This window comes from Melopsittacus undulatus, chromosome 2 (genome assembly GCF_012275295.1).
Source record: "Melopsittacus undulatus isolate bMelUnd1 chromosome 2, bMelUnd1.mat.Z, whole genome shotgun sequence".
NCBI lineage: Eukaryota > Metazoa > Chordata > Aves > Psittaciformes > Psittaculidae > Melopsittacus > Melopsittacus undulatus.
The window spans coordinates 52,148,715-52,172,044 of NC_047528.1; the positions used below are offsets into that span (position 1 = coordinate 52,148,715).

A 23,330-nucleotide genomic window follows, 5' to 3' on the forward strand; every position below is an offset into this window, starting at 1 on the left:
TCAGCTCAATGAACAAGATCAAATAAGATTATTATTTTAAAAGAAAAAAAAAAAAAGAAAGTCATAATATGTTGAATTTTGAAACTACAGACTTCAATCCTTAAGCTCAGCTGCCCAGTGTGGCCAGCAGCCTTTTGGCCATGGTACATTTTATAGGTCTTATTTGCTGATGAGGCTTATGATCCAGTATTAAATGAGTAACTTTTCATTTCTGAACATTGCTTATGTTAGCATAGTTAACATACATAACTGAGAACCACACAGATAACAATATTTTTGGAAGGTGTCTTGACTCTCTGTGAGTGCCTGTACCGTAAGCGTGAGCTGGGAGAAGGCTATCTTGCTAATCATACTGCAGAGAAACAGTGGTAACAGGGATAATCAAGACTGGGGCAGCAGTAATATCTGACAACTAGAACATTATCTATCTGTTGCCATTAGGGGAAAGGCATCATCTCTGGTCTCATCTGACCAAGCTTTTCTCTAGGTCAAGGCCTAGAGCAGTTTTAAAAAATGTCCAAAGTTTCACAATAATTGTAAAATACACTGTCTTGTACTATCTCTGAGATCAGCAACTGTTTAGATAGCTATTACCCTGTTCCTAGACGCTGCATGTGTCATTAGAAACCATTTGTATGAGGCTGTGGTGTTATAAGCACAGAGGGAGCTAATTATAGTTAGGGATCATTTAATGCATCCCCTGCTTAATCCATTATAACCCTAAGCAATAGAAAACCTGTGCGGCAGTGGCTGGTATTTATCCTTCCCTTAGTGGTGGCAGTGCCTGATGTGAAGGAAAAATGGGCCCTCCCAGCACCATGGCCCAAAACTGCCAGGAACCTGGGGCACTGGGATCTTGAGCAGGCATTGGGATCACCTCTGAGTATCTGTCTCCAGACAGGAAAAGAAAATCAAACTTCCATTTTCAGAGCAATTTCAGGAGAGGGTGTCTAATTGGAAAGTCATTTATGCAGAGCTGTTCTGCAGGGAGACCAAGCCATATTCCTTAGCTTACCTAAACCTTTTCTCATCATCAGCTATAGAGACCACATGGCTCCTGCCTCCACTAGCCTCCCTCCACCCTTCACCAGGGTTTCAGACATTCCTCGTTGCACATGGACCTTTGGAAACACTGGCTTTGATTTCAGCCATGTGACTGGTGCAGGGGCTTGTGTCAGGCACTAGGGAAATTATGGATAAACTAACAAGTGCCTTGCAAATATCTGATTTAAAATGCTTGCCTGACATCATGTAGGTTCTCTGTGAATAAAGGCTGATCCTGCAATGTGACTTTCAACTCTGCAGTCTATGGTCCTTTTCTCTTTACCACTAGTTTCTCCACCTCATGCCCATGGACCTTTTAAGTCTGCCTATAGCTAGACCAATCTGATCCTTACCAAAAACATGGCTTCTTTTGTGCTTTAAGGCTACCCTCGCCCTGCTCCCATCCGCAAGCATTGGAGGAAAACCAAAATACGCTGTAGTTTCACAGTTGGCTTAAGTGACTCTAATTGCAGGCTGCTGTTGAAAGAGTTGGCAGCACCACCTCCCTCCTCTCATCCTAAACCATGTTTTTAACAGCCTGAGTGCTTGTGCAATCACAGGATGTGTTGGGTAAGTGAGCTGATGAAAATAAACCAGTTTTCTTATTCCTGGGTTAGTTTTCTGGCACTTTGGTGGGGGGCTATAGCTCCTTTAATGTGTGTCTGGGCTGCATTGGCGGGGACTGACCAGGGACAAGGACAGCAGAGGTAGACCAGCTCAAGCTGGGAGCAAGGTTGCATGTGGATTTCTGCTGTGGAGTGGTGTTTCTCTTACCATTATTGGCAAACAGCACCATCAGCTGAAGCCAGTCTCCAGCAGTGCTCCCCCACAGAGACAGCACTCAAATCTTGTTTCAACAGTCTTCCAGGCAGGCGGGATTGATTTGTCAGATGGGCTGTCATTTTCCCTAATTTGATGAGCATTGATAAGAATTGCAAAGACCTGTAATCCAACAGCAAGAGGCTAACTATTTGTGCATTTCCTGAAGCAACCATTATAAAATCCTACAGAGTTCATGTGTGTATATAAATATTGCTATTAGTCACTGTATAGAAAGGAAATTGGAATGATTTGGTGGCAGGATTATTAACTCAGTATTTCCTCTTAAAGCTTTGTACTATAGGCTGGGTCAGTTATCACAGAGTGCATGACGCAGATAGAATCATCTTTTCATATTGTATTTTTCCATTTGTGATGGCAGGGTGAAGAGGATACGCAGGATGACAGATGAGTTCACACACCTGGACCAGACAATCTGCTTCAAAAACTTCCAGTCTAAAATACAGATGTGGAGAACAAAGTCCAATATTTCTATTATAATTTGTGGCTTATTGAAAACAATGTCTTTTCCCTACAATGTCTCTTTTCTCCAAATGGGCTGTCTGTTAGCCTTTGTGGGCACTGGAGCAGAAGAAGTCATGGCAGGGCTTTTTGTGGTGTCTCAGCATCACTGATGGACTTGACTGTAATTGGGACTCATAGGCATGAGGGTCCACAAACTGCTTCTCCAGTGCAGGGGCTATTCTTGTCCAATAAAACCTGGTCTAAAATCCATGGGCATGAGTGAAAGAATCCTTTCAGAGTCAGACCTTCAGACATGACAGCACCCAGTGTGGTGCAGTAGAAGCAGCAAGAATAGCTCTGATTTATAATTATGCAAAAAAACAGGCAGTTTGTTGAGCAAGGGCTAAGCTCCAGAGTGTTAAGAGCTTTCATTATACATTTTACTTTTAGTTCAGCAAACATATAATCTTTCCATGGGTTATTTCCCTTAGCAGACATACATTTGTTTGGTTGATCTTCCTCTGTGTGTGATTGAATACCTAATTACAGTTGTTATCAGACCATGGTCAGGAGATGCTGTTCTGTTGAGAATGATACTGTGCATCTTCACAGCGTGGGGAAATCAGCTCCGGCTCTCCCTTTCTATTTCTCCCCTGAGACAAAATGGTAAGGACAGCTTTATTTTAATCCCTAAATGCATGGTAACTCTAAATTAATCACAGTTTGATGCTGCTATCCAATTATGTAGGTGATAGAGACTGTTAATGAAAACTTTTGGAAAGGAATATTTTACCTTAGGAAAATTGCATATATAATCTGGAATATAAACAATGCTGCTGCCACTGCAGCTGAGCAGAAGTAGTGTGATACAGTTCCAAAAACAGCCTGTATGGATCTGAGGTACTATTTTATGGTTAATATTAGTCCTCAAAGTGAATTGGTGCTCATCGACTACAGGGCATAGAAGATAAAATCTACTGCAGCCCTTAGAGGACCGCTGAACTTTCAGAAGGTGAGTTGCTCTGTAGGGAGTGGGGAGGCAAAAGGCAGTGGGACAATTGCCTGCTCAAAACCAGTGTATGCTCAGGTACCTCGGTAGAGCACTGGCAAGACCATAAACTTGTGAATAAAAAACACTGCAGGAGCACCCAGCTATGAAGTGGCCTTAAACACAGCAGCTGCATCAGTTAAAGGTTTCCCAGCAGACACTAAAAGCCAAACTAAACTCATCAGAGATGTGACAACAGTTGTAATTGTTTTAGGTAATGGGGCATTTCCTGAAAATGAGCCAGCTCAGGCTGTCTGGAAACAGAGAGGACCAATTTGCTGCCTTGTTATTTTGTTTTTTTTTCAATTCCAGACAAGCAGCCTCCTTGGCTCCCAGTAATGTGCCAGTACAGGATTCAGCAAAGGGTGTTGTTAATGTGGCCTCCAGCTTATAAGCAAGTTTTCAGTCATTGATGACATATACTGTTGTGGTGCCGTTGCTCTTGTAATTTGCTTGCAGAGTGCTGTGGCACCTGCCCTTTGCCTTAGGCCACTCTAATAAAGCTTTGTCTTCAGAAAGTGGCTTGTACCGTCACAACCCTCTCTACACATGAATTGAATATAACACAAAGATGAGCCTTTCCATTAGCCAGGTGCCATTTCTTCAGCCCTTAATTAATGCCTGGCTCTTGGCAGAAGGACGCTGGGTCCCTTTGTTACTGCACTGGTCTCTGCAGTCCTGCTACCACCATCCCGATGTCACTTGCTCCCACCTGTATCCCTCATCCCTCCCTGCCCAGCTCCCACCTGCCAAGATTCTTCCTCTGCTTTGGAAATTAGCCTTTTCCATGGGACTGCAGCGAAGGGGGCCACAAGGAGGAGATGAAAGGGAGCTCAGCTATGTAAGATACTCTTCATATTTTAAAAGCGTCACTTTCCTCCCAACCTTATTTCTTTTAATGTTTTTCTTCACACAATCACTGAAGTTATAAACAGGTAAATTAGTTGTTTGCATTACCAAAGCTTGTTTCTGATAAGGTAAGGTAATCATCAGGTGGAATTTTACTACCATAAAGGAATAAGCAGGAATAATTATCAAAGTGAAATTAGGAGGTTGCTTGACCACAGAGACAAAATAGAACTAGAAACCCTCAAGGAAATGCTCAGTAAATTACCACTTGACTGCAAATATCTTGTATTTTGGGGGGCAACCTCTAGCTTTCAGCAAGAAAGCTAAGCAAACAGAGAAAGTGTTCAGGCTCCTTATCCCAAATTATTCCTATTCCATCCTTCCTGGAGAGAAACCCCTCTATAAGCATGGCAGCATGTAGGCAGCTCCCTCTGCACTCCCTTTTGCCAAGGCTGCTCTGCCAGCCTCACCCAGAGATTCATGTAGCTTCTCTGTTTGTGAAAAAGACTTGTGCTCTTTAGATGATGCTTAAATGCTAAGTGTTATTATCCTCAGGCGATTAAATGGCTCTCCAACTACTCAGACTGGGTGGAGGTACCGATAGTTGAAATAGCCTTACAGGAAATAATTATGCGAACTGAGCCTGTGGAATTTATATATATATATATATATATATATATATATATATATATATATTTAACCTTTTTCCTCTGGCTAGTCTATGTTTATCTAAATCAAATATATGAAAGGGAGGTGCTCTTCCCTGCCTGGGCTTTCTCTTCCTTTGCTTTTCTATGCTACCTTGCACCAAGAGCTTCATGGCTGCTCCCTTGGTCAGATCTTTTCCCTCTGAGGTTTGCAGGACTTGAACTAACACAGCATTGGGCTTACCCAGCACACCTGGGTCAGCTAGGGATCTCTGCTGTAAGCTGATAAATCATCCTTGTCTCCACCAGGACACAAGTTTCTGCTAAGACATGAGCACTTCATTAAATGTGAGTGTCATTTTTAAGACAAAGTGGCACACTGACTGCATTGCCTTAGGTAGTCCAAATGCAAAAATTATCGAGCATTGGAAAATTAGAGTCACATAATGCAGAAAGTAATATTTTGCCGCCATCTGCAGTGGATCTGGCTTCTGCTGGAGCAGTACCTATGAATAGGATATTCAATAGTAAATATTAAGACCAGTATTTACTAGGCAAATACCTAGTAAAGCAAAAGCTGAGGGTATGCATTTCACTCCCTCTAGCCAAGCAGAGCATTAAAAATCAGTTTACCTGGCTACCTTCACAAGCAAATGCTCTGTAAGTCCAGTGTTACAGAACAATGATGTAGTGTATTCATCTCATTTCTCTCAGAGCTGGCACTCCCTGTATTTAGAACACTGTCAGTGTTTATCAAAGTTTGCAGTAATAGGGAAACAGGGAAACGTAACCATGGGAGAGAAGATTACACTTGTCAAGACTGTTAAGGAAGCTCTGTGTGCTTGACCTCTGCTCTTTATTTTTTAAAAGGGCATAGTGTTATAGTTGGTGATAACATGAAATTATACAGTGTGATAAAGGATATAACAAATATAGTGCCCTGCTAGTTCAGGCTGTTTGCTGTCAAGCCAGGTATTTTATCAACTACTCAGCATTTTGTCAACATACAAATTTCCTGCTGCTTATTGACATGATTGATGGCCTGCTGCAGCCTGAGGAGGGAATTGCTAACCAGGCTTTTGCATCAGATTTTGCACACCATATTTTAAGGAGGTGTAAAGTGGTGCATTGCCACTGGATTCGGAGCCCAGTTAATCCACCCCAGCAGAATATCTAATCCACTGGCTTTTGTGGGACCATCACTGCAACAAGCCAACTGCAGTCATCTCCCTGCTCTGAGGGATTATTTCAGTGCACACAATGAGCCACTTGTATCTCATGAAATCCTCTGTCATGATTCAAAGGGGGGCTGCCCACAACATTGCAGGAGGTAGGGTAGAAGGAAACTCCACAGGATATGCATCTGCTGCCCTAGGGTCATATCCTTGGCAGTCACAGCAGATGAATCCTAGAATCATAGAATAGTTAGGGTTGGAAAGGACCTTAAGATAATCTAGTTCCAACCCCCCTGCCATGGGCAGGGACACCTCACACTAAAGCGTGCCACACAAGGCTTCGATCAACCTGGCCTTGAACGCAGCCAGGGATGGAGCATTCACAAAGACGCTTTTCCAACTTCTTATAAAACCTTTTCTCTACCAAAGTACTCTTCTTCTACATGCTGCCAGGGGCATTCTGTTTTTTGGATACAGGTCACCTGTGCGACCATCATTTTTCCTTCAGCGGTGCTTCTCCTAGATGGAACAGCTCTCAGTTAAACAAGCTTTTCTTTCTTGTTTTTGTTTTTTCCTGAACCTCTGTTCTGCTCCCTGTCCAGCAGGTCTCCCTCCTTGACGTGCAGTGTCGGAGACAAGTTACCAAAGCAGAAGGGTTACTCATCCTGCCTGGCAGTCTGTGCTCTTATTTCTATGTCCCATTCTACTATTTGCCCTTTTCACAACATCACAACATATTTGACTGATGTTCAGCTTCTGATCTGTGTAGCTCTTTGATTCTTTACTGTAGTACTGCTGCCAAAACATATAGTCCAGATTTGTGGAGTTTTGATTACTTTCCTACATACATAAATTTTGCATTTGTGCTCATTGTATTGCATCCTGGGTTTTTTTTCAGACCATTTCTCCAATTCCTGTAAATTGCTTTGAATCTAATGCTGTCTGCCAGCATGCCGGCAGTCCCCACTCTTGTCATCTGCGTGCTTAAAGGGTATACTTTTACTCCATTGCCCAAATCACTATTGAATACAATAAGGGTGAGCTCACTGCATAATCTGGACGTACATGGAAACTTTTGTCATGCTAAACATCTTAGAGGTGGGCCTTGCACTTCTCTCCTAGAAACTCCCATCAGTATTATCTGTGCCTGGAGCAGCAGCCCAGCCAGCACCTCCACAAGCACCGGTGTTTGTGCAAAATCTGAAAAAGAAGCAAAATAACAAATTTTGTCACTTTAGTGTCCCCCTCCCAAAGTATTTCAGGGCGAAACGTCACAAGAAAGGAGCTGGACAATGCTGGACCATCCCGAGTGCTGATGCAGCAGCCCTTTACATCCCGCCATCACCATCTTCCTTGTTCTCTGTGTGGGACTGCCTGGTTAGCTGGGTAGCTAGCCTACGTGTGGCCTGCTTGGTTTGTATCAACATTTTTGATAGATTCAAGGCATTCATATGAAGCATTTTGATTCCATTGATTCACCAATGAGCATTCTGTCAGAGATTTCTTGATCAGCTGAAATCAGCATTTCTGATTTCTTCCCAAATAAACTGGGTACAGAGAAGTCAGACACAATTCAGGGAGGACATTAATCTCTTTCATCTTGGTCAGGGCAATTTTTCTTAATTCTCTCCCTCAAGTGTTGGTAAGAGATAACCCTGAGGATGAACATGGCAGCAACTGGATTGAGCTGAAGTGTCCAGCACAACAAGGGTAACTCGCTGATATTTTTTCGAAGTAGCAGCAAAGTATCATGTGTGCCAGGGTAGAGGGCAAACATAGAATAATTTATGTTGGAAAAGGCATTTAAGATTATGGAGTCCACAGCCTTTTCCTCTTTCACTAAGTAGGTCACTTTGTCATAGGAGATCGGGTCAGTCTAGCAGGACCTGCCTCTCCTAAACCCATGCTGACTGTGGCTGACCACCTGGTTGTTCTGTACTTGTTCTATGATGGCACTTGAGATGATCTGCTCCATAACCTTCCCCAGCACTGAGGTCAGACTGACAAGCCTGGAGTTCCCTGGATCCTCCTTCCAGCCCTTCTGTAAATGGGCATCATATTGGCCAACTTGAAGTCAGCTAGGACCTCCCTGGTTAGCCAGGACTTCTGGTAAGTGATGGGAAGTAACTTGGTGAGCACTTCCACCCAATCCCTCAGTACCATTTTCTGGATCCTATATGGCCCCATAGACTTGTGTGTGTCTAGGTGGTGTAGCAGGTCACTGATCACTTCTCCTGGGATTATGGTGGCTCCATTATGCTCCTTATCCCTGTCTTCCAACTTAGGGGGCTGGGTACCCAGAAGGAAACTCATCTGACTATGAAAGACAGAAGCGATGAAGGCATTAAGTACCTCAGCCTTTCCCTTGTCCTTTCTCACTATGTTTCCCCCAGCATTCAATAATGGATGGAGATTCTCCTTAGGCCTCCTTCTGTTGCTAATGTATTTACAGAAACATTTTTATTGTCTTTTGTAGCACTAGCCAGATTAAGTTCTATCTGCTCTTTGTCCCTTCTAGTTTTCTCCCGTGCATAATCTCAGAACATCCTTGTAGTCCTCCTGAGTTGCCAGCCCCTTCTTCCAACAAATAATTATTTGGTTTTTCCTGAGTTCCAGCCAAAACTCTCTGTTCCATCAAGTCAGTCTTCTTCCCTGCTGGCTCATCATTAGTACATGGGGACAGCTGGGCCCTGCACCTTTAAGATTGCCTTCTTGAAGAATGTCCAGCCTTTCTGGAGTCCTTTGTCCTTCAGGACTGCCTCCCAAGGGACTCTGTCAACCAGACTCCTAAAACAGGCCAAAGTCTGCCCTCTGGAAATCCAAGGTAGCCGAGCAGTTCTGCTGAACCCCGTCCACACTTCTCCAAGAATCAAAAATGCTGTCAAAAGATTATCTCTCTCGGAAGGGGATGTGCAAGTAATAGAAAGAGGAGTTCGGCAGTGACATAGTTTATTCTTTCTTTGAAGACCTGGTTCAGAAGCTGCTTAGTGTGGTATTTCACCCTCTGGTATCTCCAGCTCATCCTCCTTGGGAGCTTTTCTGGTTTAGGGTTGTAACAGGTGTTGATGAGATGATGCGCTTCATGGACCCCAGAAAGGCAGCAACAAGGAGGAGTTATTGTACAGCTGAAGCCAGGGGTGTAGTTTAAAATTTCTTAAACTGACGGAATGGCATCCAGTTTCTCCAAAGACCTCAAAAGCAAATAGGTAAGAGGGTCCTAGAATAAAGGTCATGTCTCTATATTTGAATACCTTTAGTTCATGCAATAATTGGATTTTTTGTACAAAATTTAACATCAACTGCCCCCCTGAGGCAACTAATTTATGAAGGAGCACAGCTGCTGAGATCCATCTGTTCCTTACCAAATCCAGCTTCTTGAATCCCTGCAAAAGAGATTTTCTACTTTTTACCTGCTGTCAAAGACTTTTGTATAACAATAACTCCTTCTTTAATCAAATATTACTTTTTTCTTTTTTTCCTTTTTCAGATTGATGAAGTGAGGAGATTTTGCATGAGATCTACATCACTTGAAGCATTTCTCCTAGTTACCATGGCAAGGGCAGGTGGTAGAGGTATTGATAGCCACAGGGTGGAGAAATAGTCTAGTAGACACCAAAAGCAGCCCTGCACCAAATTCCAGGTACCTTTCATTAGCCCATGCTAGTGTCCAGATAGAGCTATCATTCACACCTTAAAGTACAAGTCAGATAGAGAATAAGTAATTTAACATAATTTGTTGTGGCTGTACTTCAGGACTGATGCTTATTTCTTCAGTCCCAGTATTGTGCTGTGAAAATCCCTTTGCAATGGATTCACATGTTTTAATGCATTGAAAACACATGCCACTGCCTGAAGGGCTCCTCTCTTTGGCTCATTAAGGGCCACAAATGTAATCCTTCTCTGGGCACACTTCCTGTTTAGCTTTGGATGTGACAGCTGTGGAGACTACTGCCTGTAGTGCTACATCTCACTCAGTTTCATTGACTCACTTGACTGGAGGGAGAGTCATTACTACCCACAAGACCATGCAGGACCAGCAGATGGGACCCATCCAGAACAGAGGAGCATTGCCTCTTTTCCAAATCCTACCTCTATTTAGGGGGGAAACAAGATATCATAGATCTTGGGGTAGCAAACATAGAATCATAGAATAGTTAGGGTTAGAAAGGACCTTAAGATCATCTAGTTCCAACCCCCCTGCCATGGGCAGGGACACCTCACATTAAACCATGTTACCTAAGGCTTCATCCAACATTGTCATCCTGGTCTTCCAAAATGCAATTAATTCAGCCTTTAATTACCCTAGCTGTGGGAGGTGTCCCAGCCGCAGGAATGCCACTGAGAGCCCTGCTTCTTTGACGGGCCTGCTTCGATTATTACCATTAGGTGATAATTACCATATTTGTGACAGAACACAAACAAGTTACATTTAAGAAGATTGAACTACGTCCTTGCTCAGCATTCAAAAATGGCATTTAGCGTGCACAGGTGATGCTTCTGGGTCTTAGGCCATCTTTGTAGATCTGGGACTATATTAGGAAATAAACTCTGAATTGCTTTGGCTTCTCTAGCATTGGGTTTATTGAGCCCGTGTGAAAGCCTGCCTTGGAGAATTCTGATATGAGAAAATCTTTTCCCTGTGCCTTATCTGCAACGTGGGGAGCAACCTGAGACAGTCAGGCTCACCTGGAGAAGGATCTGCTCTTTCAGGGAAGAAGAGGAAGACATGTTTAGTCTGGAGAACAGAAGGTTTCTGAAGACCTCATGTCTCTGTACAACTACCTGAAAGGAGGTTGTAGTGAGGTGGGGGTTGGTCTCTTCTCCCCAGTAAAAGGTGATAAGAGGTAACAGCCTCAAACTGCACCAAGGGAGGTTCAGATTGGGTATTAGGAAAAATCTCTTCACAGAGAGGGTGGCCAGGTGTTGGAACAGGCTGTCCAGGGCAGTAGTGGGATCACCGTCCCTGCAAGTGTTTAAAAACTGTGTAGATGAAGCCCTGGGTTTAGTGCTGGATTTGGCAGTGCTGGGGTAATGGTTGGACTTGATAATCTTTAAGGACTTTCCATTCTATGATTCTGCATTGATGCCTATAGCCATACTTTCCACTCCTGCATCACGGTTCAGAGAAACCTGTCTGCATTTCAGCAAGAAGAAAATGCAAACCATTATTTCCTCCAACAGTAAGAGTGGTCAATAATAAAACAGAGAGATAAAAGCACCATTCAATGTTTCATCAGTCAGAAGGGGATGAATTCACTGTTGCCCAAAAGTGGATAAACTCTAATTCCCTATATTTATCCTTTCTAACTATTTAATATACTTAACTGGCTCCTATCACTCTAAGATAACATCCACAGAGGCAAGATTAGCTGTATTTAAGTTATGGTTTATATGTTTATAGCCACATAGTCTCTCTAGCTGTTTTTTGAGTTAAAAGTATAAACCAGATATTGTATTTCTTTAGAGAAAGTTGGATCAGTGCTCCCACCTTGCTCTCTCAGATGGTAGGAGCATAATTTTGTTCTTTGTCCTACTTCCTGCTGCTTCTCCAGCGCAGACCTTCTCTTCCAAATCAGACCCTGCTTTCTCGCATGCTGAACGCTTTTCCAGTATGATACTTTATTGGAAGAGTTTTGTCTGTCCTCTAGTGGGAATTTGAATTATAGCATCTGCAAAGTGTGGGAGGCTGGAGCCCCTGGGGCACAGCCTGAAATTACTGCAGGATTACTGTGGTGTTTCCAGCCAAAGATGCCTTATTCCTGTCCTTACCTTTCTTTAGTGAGACTCAGGTATACATTCTGGGAAAATGGATGTGGGCTATGTTGTTAGGATTTTGTTCTGGTAGAGAGACAGATTTAGATTTTCACTGGTGTTTGTTGGCCAAATATTTAGCTCTGATAAGTAACTGTGGCTGTATTAATCATGCTGAGTCAAAGTGAGGATGGAAATTTAGCAGTTGTATAATAAATCTGCATCTTCACTCCATTTGCTTTTCTGCCCCTGGAAGAAAAGTGCTAAATCAACATATGAAGGCAGAAGAGGGGCAGTTGGGTCTGAATTAGGGTGTGCTGGGAATGGGACTGGTCCCATCTCTGAGGCATGTTAGCTGAGCCCATGTGCACTCCCAGCATCTTCATATGTACATGGTGAGGAGTGGTACCTACCCCTTGGGTGAAGACAACTCACTATATAGGGAACCTATTTTTGACATTTGCACCCCATGGAGGACAACTTCCCAATGTGTGGTGCGATGCACACATTTCAGCCTGAAAGATTTCCCTGTATGCTGCTAATATTTCTTGTTAACCTGCAAATTAACAAATACTTGATGCAAACCTCTAAAGAGGATGAATACAGCTAATTACTGGCTTTCGGCTGAGATCACACGCAGAGGTATCCAAATAGCTGGTGATAAAGAGCTGGTCCCCCAAAACATTCTCAGAAGGAAAACAGAAGTGCTCCTTTCACAGATGCAGGATACAGTGCTGGGGATGAACCAGGGCTGAGTAGTGCACACACTGCTCTAACTCAGCTTTTATTACTGAAGTGCCACAACTGAGCAATCAAGACTCCCTTGAAAATCTTACCCTAAGCCTAAAATGCACTTTGTAAAAGCTCTGGGGCTAGAAACTGATCTCTTCCCTGCTTGGCTGCTAATTTGCTTTGTGACCAGAGGCAAGTCACTTAACTCCACTGTTCCTCAGTTTCATCACCTGTAAAATAGGGCTGATATATAAATATCTCATAGCAGCTTACTAGCAGAAAGGTAAATGTGAGGAAAGTGCTGTAGGCAGGTGCTGCTGCCTTGTCTGCGAAGATAACTTCCCGTGCATAAAAAGCATCCTGAAGCAAAGTGAAAAGGGAATTTTCAAAAAGATTTATTGCTGAAAAGTGTTGCACAATGCATTTGTATGCCATTGTACGCTAGCTCTTCTTCATTATTGCTGAGGCCATAAGTGATGATTGGGCCAGCCTGGCTCTCTCAGTAGAAAACTGTCCCTTTGGGATTATTTGGGGCTGGAAATAAATCCCTGCTTTGTGCCAAGTCACCTTTTTTGCCCAACTTAACTGTAAAAGCTCTGTAACAAGAGCAGAGCAGGAGTTTTTACCTTGGATGCCCTTTGAGGCACCTCAAGGAAGGTGTTTTCTAGCCCTGTTTTCTGTCAGCTGCAGGTCTGGGGGCATCACTTTGCACAGTGGCTGGCACCATGAAAGTCCTTGAAAGCTGAAAGAGAGATCTGAGAATATCACAGGGTAATTTGTGCTGATACTAAAAAACCTTGTCACAGATCCACTGACAGAATACAGATTCCACAGGACACACAGGAATTGTCTTGAAAGTGCCCTAGGATGCACCCAACTAGCTCGTGCTGACTGGGGTTAACAGGAACTGTAGGGATTTTAGCAGAACCATGAGAAGGGACAGAATGAATTTTCTTACAATTTTTCAGAAAAAGCTGATGGGTCTTGGGTGCAGTGAAGCAAGAGGCAAGGACTGAGCCACCTGGTATCAGGTTTGCTAGGCTGGATAGCAGGGAGCATGCTAGAAATGCAATCATGTTTAATGAAAACTCACAAAGGAAAATGTCTCCAGGTACTAGATCTTCTACCTTACTTTTTTGGGATTCAGTGTGGCATTGACTGTCTATGCACAAAGTTGTATTTCTTTCTTCTTCACCTTATCTTCTTTCACTATTTTACAAAGTAAAATGAAATTCACAATGTAATCTGGAAAACACATCTTTCCACAACAGAATCTCGGAACTTTTCTTTCTTTGTAAGAGTGAAGAGCATCACCAGTACTGTAGCTTCAGGGCAACCGCTCTCAGGGCAAATCTTTCTGATTTGGTTTAGAAATCAGTGATATCAATCATTTTTGGGAGTAAAGAAACTGAAGAAAGATCTTAGAAGATAAAATACCTTCCAATTCAAATGCCTTTCAAAGCTCTAGCAATGATGAATCAAATGTACTCCGCATTAAACTTGCCTGCAGCAAATAATTTTCCCTCTGTGTGCTTTAAAAATTAAACATTTCAGCTTTAACTTTTATTTTGGAAAGACATGTAGCTCAGTGGTTACCAACTTTATTTTGTCTCCTTCTGGGCCCCAAAACACAGCTCTGATTAAAAGCAGGGATGTATTTTTTCTCCTGCTTTAGAAGGCATCCAACTCACTTTGCTCTTCACTGCAGCAGCTTGTAGGCCAGGGCATCAATTCAGCAAAACACCGTAGTCAAAAGTCCTTCTCTTTTCCAGTCACTATTCAGAAGACAGGCCTTGAAATATATTTTCTTTAGGGTAAACGTATTTTTTTTCCTCCTAGGCTTAATTGTGTGGCCTTTACATTGAAGCAGCATCAACTGGCACCTTTCAATGCCTCTACTGTCACAAAGTGTAAGGAAGATTCAAGGGAACACACAAAGTATTTTCTTTTATGTCTCTTTTCCTTTTCTGCTAGCAGGGAAAAGCAAATACAGTTTGGAGCTGGTAGGAGTTGAATAGCGATGAGTTAATTTGTTTTTTTGCTGCTTTAAAATTTAGTTTCACTCCACCTGTTTTTTCAGGGTAGAAAATAGACAGATGGAAGCAGTCATTCAAAGTTTATTCTGTTTGCTTAGCCTTATCAGCAAAATGGCAACATCAATCTGAAGTCTAAATGACTCAGTAGCGAGGCTGGCAATACCCTCCACTTGGTGGTGGATGTGGTGCATTACTACTGTAGTTACACTGTCCAGCTAAAGCAGCAGCATTCCAACTGTGCATACCATTACATTTGGGTATAATTGCAGCCTTGTCTCACATCAGTATCCAACATAGACCTTGTAAGAGTAGACTGTTCTCAAGCTATTTTAACCTTTCTCTCTACTAGCTGTTTACCAAGCTATTCGTTTGGATGCTACATGCAGTCTCCTTCACACTGTCTTCTTAGGTCTTCAGTATGACACATAATCACTTGAAAGACAGACAGATGCAGCCAGATTAGGACAGATTTTGTGAAATGTTTTTGATGCAGAACATTACAGTCAGTCTTTTTGCTTTCTGGGAGGTTTTGAGTGCAGGGAAGGCCTCTTGCTTTCACTGCTTAAGGGAACACATGATTTAGGGGGAAAAGTAAGAAAATTGCTGCTTGCCTTCCCAGACAATTAACAGTAGAAAATAGCTCTGCTGCAATCTGTGACAGTACATGAGTCACTATGAAAAATAAGGTTCAACATGACTACAAAATTTCAACTTTAGTATTAGCAGAGTCGACAACCCCCTGAGAGTTTTACCTTGCAAAGCTGTTCTCTTGGTCCCTCTATGGTCAGAGGCAGAGAGCAGCTTGCTGGTGGGTACTTGAGTCAACATGACTGTCTTTGCAGACAAACCTACCAGAGACTTTTGACAGAAGTTTGGTTACTGGAGTATAACTATGCTGTGAATTAGCCTGCAATAGTGTAGTAATTTATGTAGCCCTGTTGTCACAGTGTACAGAGCTTGGAAGGTTGTCTCCTGTTTACTGCAATTGAAGCACTTATCCTTGTTTCAGCCATAAACTGAACAGCTGCTAAAAAAAGAAGCTATCGAGTTTCACAGTAAGCAAAAGGAATGAGTCGCATGAGATAATGATCTCTTAGTCCTGAAGAGAATCTGAGCAGTCCCTGAGTGCTTCAAAATGCCTGCATTGAGGTTGACCTTTTCTCCTTCTCCAGAGCCAGTCATGCTACTGGAAGATGTGACTGCCCTTCTGGAGGTTTTTGCCCCACCAGCAAACAATGGCTCCCAGAAGCATCTCCTAATCTACTTCAGCACTTTAACATCAGCTAATGTAGCCCAAACTGAACAAAGAGAGGTGGTGGATGAGAAGGTGAGACAGAAAAAAGGCAACCAAAGAACACCTATGTTAAGGAAAGAGAGGAGGAGGAGGCAAAAAGGTCCCACTTCTCCCTGTCCCTGAAACTGTGGGACTGTCATTCTTGCTGTTAGAGAGGAAAAGCTTTGAACACTTCCATTTCACACTTTTTACCTTTAGCTGCTCCATTTTATATTGTTTGTGTAGTCGTATTGAAGAGCTTCTGCTCATGTGTGATAAGCTCGGCTTAGGGTTGAGAAGGAAATGCTTCTGAGAGCAAGAATTAAAAATGCTCTGAGGGAGGAAAAACAGATAATTTTTAATCCACTCCTTCAGATGTGTATGTGTAGGTGGTAAGACACATCTTGTGCTTTTACTTATATAGAAAAGGAAGAGAATTTGTGTGGTACATTTGTACTTTTTGCCCATGTTGGAGAGTTGTCAATGAGTCTGTATCAGAAAAGATTTACTTCATGTGAATTGTCTTGTGCGTTTGTGTAACTTGTTGATTTGAATCAACCATGCGTATGTGAAACCAGGTAGCTTGACCATGGTTGATCACCATCTAGTGGTCATCGGTAAAATTCCTACTTTGACAGCAACGCAGAAAAAGACAATCTGAAGTAGAAAACACGTCAAAAGGCCTGTGGCACTGCTTCTGAAAGATGTATCTGATGATTGGTCTTTACCAAATAAAGTATTTTAAATACCCACAAAGCATGTTAAACAATATGCTGTCATCGTTTGTCCTACTTAATGCCTGTGTGCACTGAACACAGTGCTAACCAGTGGAAGGTGATTGCCCAAGGCTCCCAAGACCTGTAGCAGTGTAGCAGGATGAGCTCTGGTGCCAGTGATGCTTCCAGCTTGTTTTGCTAGCGCCACTGTTGCCGACCATGTATGCCTAACTGCAGAGTCTCATGGCCAAAAGGGACCTCCAGGGGCCAGGCCGGCTTGTGTCTCTCTTCCTCAGTGTCTGGCTAGCCTGCTTCTGGGAACATGCAGCAGTGGAGATGCTTTTTGTCTTTACCAGGGCATCATCACCTGTCCTGAGGGAAAGTCCTTCCTGGCATCCACCCTTGAGGGGTCTGAATAGCATTTAGTTTTCTGTCTAGTTCCTTCCTCTTGGAATGTTTCACTTGAATGCTCTTATCATGCGCCTCTCATCTGTGACTCTTAATTTGTTGTTACTCCATTTTTTGCGTATATATATATATACACACACTTATATATACATAAATGCATATCATAGAATCCTACAATCATAGAATGGTTTGGTTTGAAAGGCACCTTGAAGACCGTCTAATTCCAACCCCCCTGCCATAGGCAGGGACACCTTCCCCTGGTTCCTTAAAACCCCATCCAACCTGGTATTGAGCACTTCCAAAGATGGGACAGCCACAACTTCTCTGGGCAACTTGTTCCAGTGTTTCACCACCCATATCGTAAAGAGTTTTTTCTTATGTCCAGTCTAAACCTACACTCTTTCGTCTTAAATCCATTCCCTCCGTCCCATCCCTACATGCCTTTGTAAAAAAGTCCCTCTCCAGATTTCTTGTAGGCCGCATTAGATGCTGGAAGCTGTTCTAATGTCTTCCAGAGCCTTCACTCCTCAAGGCTGAACAAACCCAACTCTCTCAGCCTGTCTTCATAGGAGAGGTGCTCCAACCCTCTGAGCATCTTTGTGGCCTCCTCTGGACTTGCTACAACAGGTCCATGTCCCTCTTGTGCTGGGGGCTCTGGAGCTTAATGCAGTACTGCAGGTGGGGTCTCATGAGAGTGGAGTAGAGTATATACATATTGAGAGAGAGAAAGAGAATATATATATATATACCTTCTTGTATTCACCATGTATGTTCTCCTCTGGTACTCTTCTCATCCTCCCCTAGGCCAGCTCTGAGGTTTTACCATTCAGTTCCTCAGTGCTCTATGCTGAAGTTCATCAGGACCATCTAATTTGAAAAGAGATGATTTATCTAGGTGCCTTCTAGGTAATTCAGGGCTTCAGTAACCATGACAGTATGTGCTGTGTTTTGCTCTGGCTATAATAAACAAAGCAGTACATCAGTGACAACAACGAAATCGATATAAGTTGTTCTCATATCCATACTAACCTCTCCATGTTTCTGTAAACAAATGCAAAGCCTGGAGTGAGAGCACCCTTTGTTTCACATATTATTTTGGAAACAGTTGGGCTGGTTGGTTTTAGATTTCACCTTCAAGGTGGCTTACTAATCTTTTCACTCCTCTTTCTTTGGTTGCTAATAGAGGTATATATAAACATGCTCCCTAGACAGCTTTTGGAGAAGTGTTCTACAGCAGGGAGAAGAAGCCAGTTGCAATTCTTGCTACCATATCAACACACCTGCCTTTCCAGGATCTTACAGCCCCAAGCCTGGGATTTTCTTCAAGGGATTATCTCATAACTTTAATGTGATTTCTGACTTGGTCAGGTAGTTGTTGCTGCCAGTCTGCTGGATGTATTTGTTCCACTTACACCTTGAAAGAGAGAGCATGGCCTGCTGGAAGTTACCTCCAATCACGACATAAAGCAGGAGGTTTCCACATGTGTTGAGTGCAGCCAGTGGCCGAGAGATGATATAAGCAGAGTGGATTTGTTTCTCCGTGTCACAGCTGAACGGACGTAACCGTAGTTCAACCCGAGCCACACGAAAGATGTGGAAGGGGAGGAAGCACACATAGAAGACCACCAAGAGGACAATGGCAAGTCTGCGAGCCTTTAGTTTGTAGCAAGCCCGTGTGTGTGGCCCAGTAACCAAGGTATAAATAATGAGCACATAGCACAGAGTCACAGTCAGCAAGGGCAAGAAGAAGCCCAGGCTGGTAAGCAGCCAGATATACCACCTGATTGTGCCCAGGTTTTCAGAGCTGGTAAGGTCAAGGCATAAGGATCTGTTTTGTTCCTCTTTTGAAGAAATTAAGAAGTTGATGGGTATGACAACTGACAGTGAGATCACCCAAATGGCTGCACAAGCCACTGCCGTCCACCGCTTCCTCTGGATGTGGAAGAACTTCATAGGGTGGACAATCACCACATAGCGGAGGACACTGAAACAGGTAAGGAAGAGGATGCTGCTGTACAAATTGAAATGGAAGCCAAAGCGGATGAACCTGCACATGAAGTTACCGAAAATCCAGTGCTCCCCATTGGCATAGTAGTGTATCAGGAAGGGTAGGCTGGTGAGGTAAAGCAGGTCTGTGAGTGCAAGGTTCAGTATGATTATGGTGCTGCTCTTCCAAGGTCTCATCTTGAAGCTGTAAACACAAATTGCAATGACGTTTCCTGGGAAGCCCACCAGGAAGATAATGCTGTACATAATGGGGAGGTACAAAGTCTTCAGACCAATCTGCACATCAGTGCAGTTGAGAAAATCACCTTCAGCATGTTGCCAGGTGGTGGGGTTGGCTAAGTTGTCATTTGTTGTGTTCATGTTTTTTCCTTGGTGCTTAAAAAAGAGAAAAATGTTTAATGTTCTCTGGCAGATAAGATCTTCTCATAGGTCATTAAAGACAACTAATAACCAGATCTTTCCTTTTAACTTCCTATTATTGCCACTATTAAAGTCCTTTTATTGAATAAGGAAAGGCCTTGCTGCTTGGATGGGAATTGATCCTAATCTAGAGTCCTTTTATCAAATCTATATAGAGATAGGTACAAATTTATTTTAAAATGCATATTTTCAGGGAAGGGTCTGCACAGACACAGTGAAGTTGTAATATAAGGGATTCCCAGCCCTACAGTGTGTGATGTGTGCCCACTGATACATAAAGTTCACTTTCTGCTCTCATAAGGAGTCAAGACAGTCATGTTGTGCTACTGACCAAAAGTATAGAGAGGAATGTCCAGAAAGTAACTCTCCATGAAAGTTACTTGCAGCCTTGTTAGTTGAGTGGAAAACAAGGCAGATACTGAAATGTTTTCATATTTTTTTTTTGTACTGGAGTTGGTTGACATTTTTCTCCCTGCTCCTTGGAAACAACTGGTAGAGGAATATTTCATTCTTTTATTTCATTAACAAGATTGATGTTGGAAAGCAATAGGTTATTTTTAGACTTGTCATTAGCTGCTATGTAAATTTCTACCCCTGTAAAATGGTGGTTTGCATTGACATTAGTCTTAGAAGTTTTCTGAAAGATTGGAATAAATGCATCCAACTTTGCAAAGCAGCCATTTGCATGCTTTAATGTGGGAGATGAGCAGGATTCAAGGGAAGTAAAGGTAGTCCAGTATATATAGTCTCTACAACAGAAAATATGGGGACACTGAAGCACATGCCAAAAAAACTGACATGGCATGCAGTGCATGCGTTTGTGTGAATGCCACCTTTCTTTTAAAGTGGAGCAAACATTTTGATGGAAAAAAATGAGTAAGTATCTAGTGCATTTTTTTCCATAGGAATGTAACTTCTCACAGGATGGTGCCTGTCCTCAAATTACTGTAATCTGGATCTGTTAAAATGGAACCTACTGAATCGCCACTTCTATTTCCTGTTCCACAATGAATTTTCTTGATATAGCTTCTTCCCTCACTCATTTGTAGGATTACACAGAGACAGGTTGCAGGATTTTAATTCAGATTTGTGTAGAATGTTTGGCTCAAACTTATTTAAAATGCTTTGAAAACAGAAGCTGGAGCTTGAGGAGATGCATGCCAAACACTGACATTTGTTTTTAAAGAGCAAAACAGCTTCAAACCTCTTTTCATGGCTGGGGATGGTGCAGGGGATGGCTTGAGTACATCCAGTGGCTACAGTTCAGTAAAGAATACAATGGTACTATGGTATCCTCAAACAAACTTGAAGCATTTGGTGTGGCTAATGGTTAACCCAGCTAACAGCAAAGGCCCCATCCTGCAGTATCAGGTTGTAGCTTGCTGTCTGACTCTGGAAGCACCAGGGCTGTGCACGCCTCAGTGCTTACAGTACATAGCTATTAAGAAAGCTGAAGGGCATGGCTGGGTGCTGCTCCCCCCATCACTTCCTTTGTGGTGTTGCAGGGCTGTCGTCAGCTTTTATTCCACCAACCCGTGTGCTGCTGCAGCAAAACTGTAGGAGCTGGAGACCAAATACCTATGATCGTGGAAGAGTGTGGCAGTGGCACTCAGCTACTGCAGTCCCTATAGACAGACACATGCCCTCAGGTGCTTTCAAAGCCATCTCCTTTGCTACAGGTGAGGTTAGGGCTGTATTTGGATCAAGGAACTCACTCACAGGCCAAGCCACTCCCCAAGCCCTGCACTGGGAAGTGGGGACAAATACTGTAAGAAAAGCACAGGGGTGTGGGGTCTTGGTTCTGCACTGCCCTAAGATTGTATCCAACCTAACAGGTTACCACAGGGACTAAAGAAAGGAGACAGCAAGTCTTCACTGTTTGCCTTATTATTCTGCTGTCTGAATTGCAAATAGAATCTAGAAGAAACTTAAATCTAATTAAAGCACAGTTTGTACTGTGGCAGATTTTATCACATAAGTAATTGGCCATAATGGGACTTCTGCAGCCCAAGCTGAGGGTAAATGATATATGCTGTAGACACATAATGAACTTTAAATAAATTATCCAGGAGCAGAACTCGTAATAAAAGGGAACTAGAATATTGAAATAGAAACCCTCTTGCAGTCTTAATGGTAGAGTCACTGCTCTATTATATGGTATTCTTTACTGTAACCAATTGATTGGACTCACTTTAAAAAATGTTGTGATTGCATGTCTTTAATTGCAGTCACGCATAAGGGAAACTTGTCTGCTCCTGCATTGTGATAATTTAATTAGAGCCTGCTGGAAATAAAAGCCAAATGGCTGCAGCCATGGCAAAGTAACCTAATGCCTGTAATTGGACCATATTTCACACAGATGTGTTGCTGAATAAATTAAATAAGATTTGGCTCACAGTGTTTGACTCTTCTGCTGGCTCAGATTTAAGAGACACAAATGATATATTTAGAGATGAAGATATGAGACCTCCTTCCCTTACTCTTTATAATTCAGGGATGTGTCTCCATGTGGAAAGAGTATGTGCATTTAACTTGAGTATTGAATGCATCCCAGATAAGTATAATTTGTTCTATGCTTCCATCATCTTGTAACCCTTTGCTCATCTCTCCCCACTTTTCCCTGCCTCTAAGTTCACATCTTTAAATCAAAATATGCATTTTACCTGTAAATCCTTGGTGTTGTCTTCTTTTCTCTTCATAGCCTGCTCCTTACATACCCTACTCCAGCTGGCAGAGTTTGCTTTAAATTCCACAGGTTTGTGCAATGAGACTGTCTGGGAGAGCCATAGCAACCAGCCCAGGCTGCTGAGCAGGTTGGGGAAATGTTCTGCCTCTGTTCCCAGGTCTCTGCCACACGAATGCAGTGTGGGCTCCTTGGTGCTGAGCAAGAGCAGCTCTGACCCCTCTTGCCTACTTGCAGGCTGGCTGTTATGTCCCCAGTGAAGGGGCTGTATTGGTGTCAGTTATCCTCCTGTCTGGCCTGTCACCTGCATGGGATGTGGGGACCTGCCCAATGTCACTCACAAAGTCGGTTGGGACTGCCTGTAACCTGTACCATTTGGCTGGAATGGTTTCTTACAGGCGTTTCCAGCCCTCAGTGAGAGAGGAAGGTCAGCAGAACTCAGGCAGGGATAAGCAGCACCACTACAGTGCTCGCCTGAAGGAGTATGTGTTCCCTGAGTGCCAGTGCACACTATGGGAAAGGTGGAAGATGGGAAGAGAGGTGGGGAGTGAGCAGTATTTTGAATTGGAAGAAGCTGCACTACAGAGGGCTTGGTGGATGCTGGGGGCCACAATCAACCACTTGCATCCCAAGGAGGGCGAAGCTACCCAAGAGCTCCAAACTGGGAGCTTGGTGGGATCGGTTGCTATTTCTGCAGGGAGGGACCTGATTCTGAGAAGAGCAAGAATTGCACAGCCAGGGCACAAGCAGAGTCTTGTGGCTGGGATAGTATCTACAACCATGTGCTTGTGAGGTCAACCTGGCTGGAGAAGGGCTTTCCTGGAGAGGGGGATTGGCTGATGCACAAACTATCCTGACCATATTACATGGGAAATACTAATTTCTTCTGAAGTGATTTGTACAGAGGTCAAAGGAATGAAAAAATACAGAATCATAGAATGGTTTGGGGTGGGAAGGGAGCCTAAAGCTCATCTAGTTCCAACCCTCCTGCCACGGGCAGGGACACCTTCCACTAGACCAGGTTGCTCAAAGCCCCGTCCAACCTGGCCTTGAACACTGGATGGGGCATCCACAGCTTCTCTGGGTAACCTGTGCCAGCGCCTCACTACCCTCACAGTAAAGAACTTCTACCCAATATCTAATCTAAATCTATCCTCTTTCATCTTAAATCCATTCCTCCCTTGTCTTATCACTACAGAACCTTGTAAAAGATTTTTTGTAGGCCGCTTTATGTACTGGAAAGCTGCTTTAAGGCCT

The 23,330-nt window shown here is 43.1% G+C and overlaps 1 protein-coding gene across 1 annotated transcript; it reads right to left on the reverse strand.

The window, feature by feature from the left end:
* Window positions 1-18,298: 18,298 nt before the first annotated feature.
* On the reverse strand, window positions 18,299-19,330 carry LOC101875137 (2-oxoglutarate receptor 1-like). Its single transcript, XM_005142077.2, has one exon. It carries the CDS (start codon window positions 19,328-19,330, stop codon window positions 18,299-18,301), a length of 1,032 nt encoding a protein of 343 aa, XP_005142134.2.
* Window positions 19,331-23,330: the final 4,000 nt, after the last annotated feature.